Raw genomic sequence first — 1,938 nt, forward strand, 5'->3', positions numbered from 1 at the left:
ACGTATGTTCATATTCGTTCATTTAACCGTTTAACCTCTCACTCTCTGTTCCTCAACTTCTCGATCCTCGCATTCATCTGGTCGATCGTAATAATCATCTTCGTCATCGAAAACAACAGCCAGTAAAACACCAAAGCGGTGAGTATTAACAACAAGTTTCGTTGGCTCTTCATGTTCGCTTTCTGTTGTCGTAAATGATCCATTGGAGTACACGAATCATTCGATTCGCAATCGAGCCGGTTTTCGTATTTCCAATAAATATCCATAAACAAAAACAACGAAAATGGTACGACGGATAAGAAGGGTTTGAGGAGGTTACGGATGACGGTTATTAAGCCTTTTCGAAGCGGACCGAGACCGGGTATGGTTAGGAGGAGGACCATGATTGCTTCGGCACCAGCGGCGTAGCCTAACACCACCCATTCTATTGCCATTGTTGGATTTGAGTTTGTGGAAATTAAGGTTTTTTTTGGATGTGAATTTGTGTTTGTGATATTATGGGAATAAGGAAATGATCATGGATTTAGGGTTATGGGTGGTTATGGTGGTGTTGTGGTTATGTGTGTGGTACACGTGGCAGTTTTGGAGTGGTTTAAGGTGAATCTAATTTGGGAAATTCGTTGACAATATATAACAAGTTTAAAAGTTAAAAGTTAAAACCATTCTAAATTTTAACATTTACTTTTTTTTTCCATTTTTTTTTAACTTCTAGAAAACATAGAATTACTTGTATATTACGTACGAGATGATTCAATGGTAAAATGTCCTCGTTTAAGAGTCTTCAAGTTATCTCCAGTTCTTCTAGAGAACCTGTCCGTCCAAAGGCTCACTCATGGTAAATTCCAGGCGCGCTTAGAATCGAATTGGAGATCACAAAAACCATGATCTTTTTTCGTTGAGCCATCCATGCCCCCATATTTCCTACCATTACACCACATTAAAAATGACATTTTTTTTATCAAAATTTAAATAGTGAACTTTTTAAAAAGCACTTCAATGGGTTAATGGCGAAGACGGGTGACAATGGAGGAAAGGGTTATCCGTAATCGGGTTTGTTATGTAAAATATATGAGAACATTAATGACTAATTGTGTTTTATCGGATTCACGGGTTAAAAACTTTGTTAGGGTGAAATGGGTGACATTAAATGTGGCTTGCTTCATGTAGAGGCTTGTTCAAGACTGATTACCGGTAACAATAAATTTGAGGTATAGCGTACTTCGGTAAATTGGGGGTCACATGTAATCTATACATGAAGGAGGATGAATTAATAGGCTGTTTTGCTAAGCTTCTTACTTATGCAACGATTCTATTGTTTAATTTAGTTTGTTGTTGGTCGTTAAAAGAATATTAAATAAGTCGTTTTATCCGTAAATTAACTTGTCAAGTTTGGTTGACCATTTTTATAAAGCGAAAATTCTTCAAATAGCGTAAAGTGTCCGAGACTCAACACCCATCAACCCGCCCTACCAACTCCCAAGCGGCCAAAGACCCAAAACCAGGGGCGGATCTATGCAGATGAAACCGGGTTCACGGGAACCCAATGAATTTCAAATTTTATGTAGAAAGTCTATATAAAATATAAGCGTGAACCCATATATTTTTTGTGAGTGAATCAATACACAAAGAGGAACTCTAGTTAGATGAAACTCTAGTCTATGGATTGGCAATTCATAGTCTCAACATGTTACTTTTTTTTCCCATTCAACGCTGAAAAACCATATTATAATTATGTCAGTTATTTTGTGGAAATGGGTATAAAAATTAAAAAAAAATGTAATATACATATTACAATTATTTGTAATTAAATATTTGTTAAACATTAACAATTCATCTTAATTAACGTGTTGTTAGAACAAAATATTTGCTAATCAATTAGAACCTGCTAAACATTTTTTTTACCACCAATGGGGTGGTTGTCGATTAACAAAGAATCTA

At 35.7% G+C, this 1,938-nt stretch overlaps 1 protein-coding gene across 1 annotated transcript; it reads right to left on the minus strand.

Annotated features, from left to right (window-relative positions):
- On the minus strand, positions 1-684 carry LOC143530142 (uncharacterized). Its single transcript, XM_077025761.1, has one exon. The coding sequence runs from the start codon at positions 432-434 to the stop codon at positions 39-41; it is 396 nt and encodes a 131-aa protein (XP_076881876.1). The 5' UTR covers positions 435-684; the 3' UTR covers positions 1-38.
- Between the last annotated feature and the right edge of the window lie 1,254 nt (positions 685-1,938).

The sequence above is a fragment of the Bidens hawaiensis genome, unplaced genomic scaffold (assembly GCF_021521415.1).
Source record: "Bidens hawaiensis isolate Kalapana, Puna unplaced genomic scaffold, B.hawaiensis_p1.1 tig00008858_1, whole genome shotgun sequence".
In the NCBI taxonomy this organism is placed as follows: Eukaryota; Viridiplantae; Streptophyta; class Magnoliopsida; order Asterales; family Asteraceae; genus Bidens; species Bidens hawaiensis.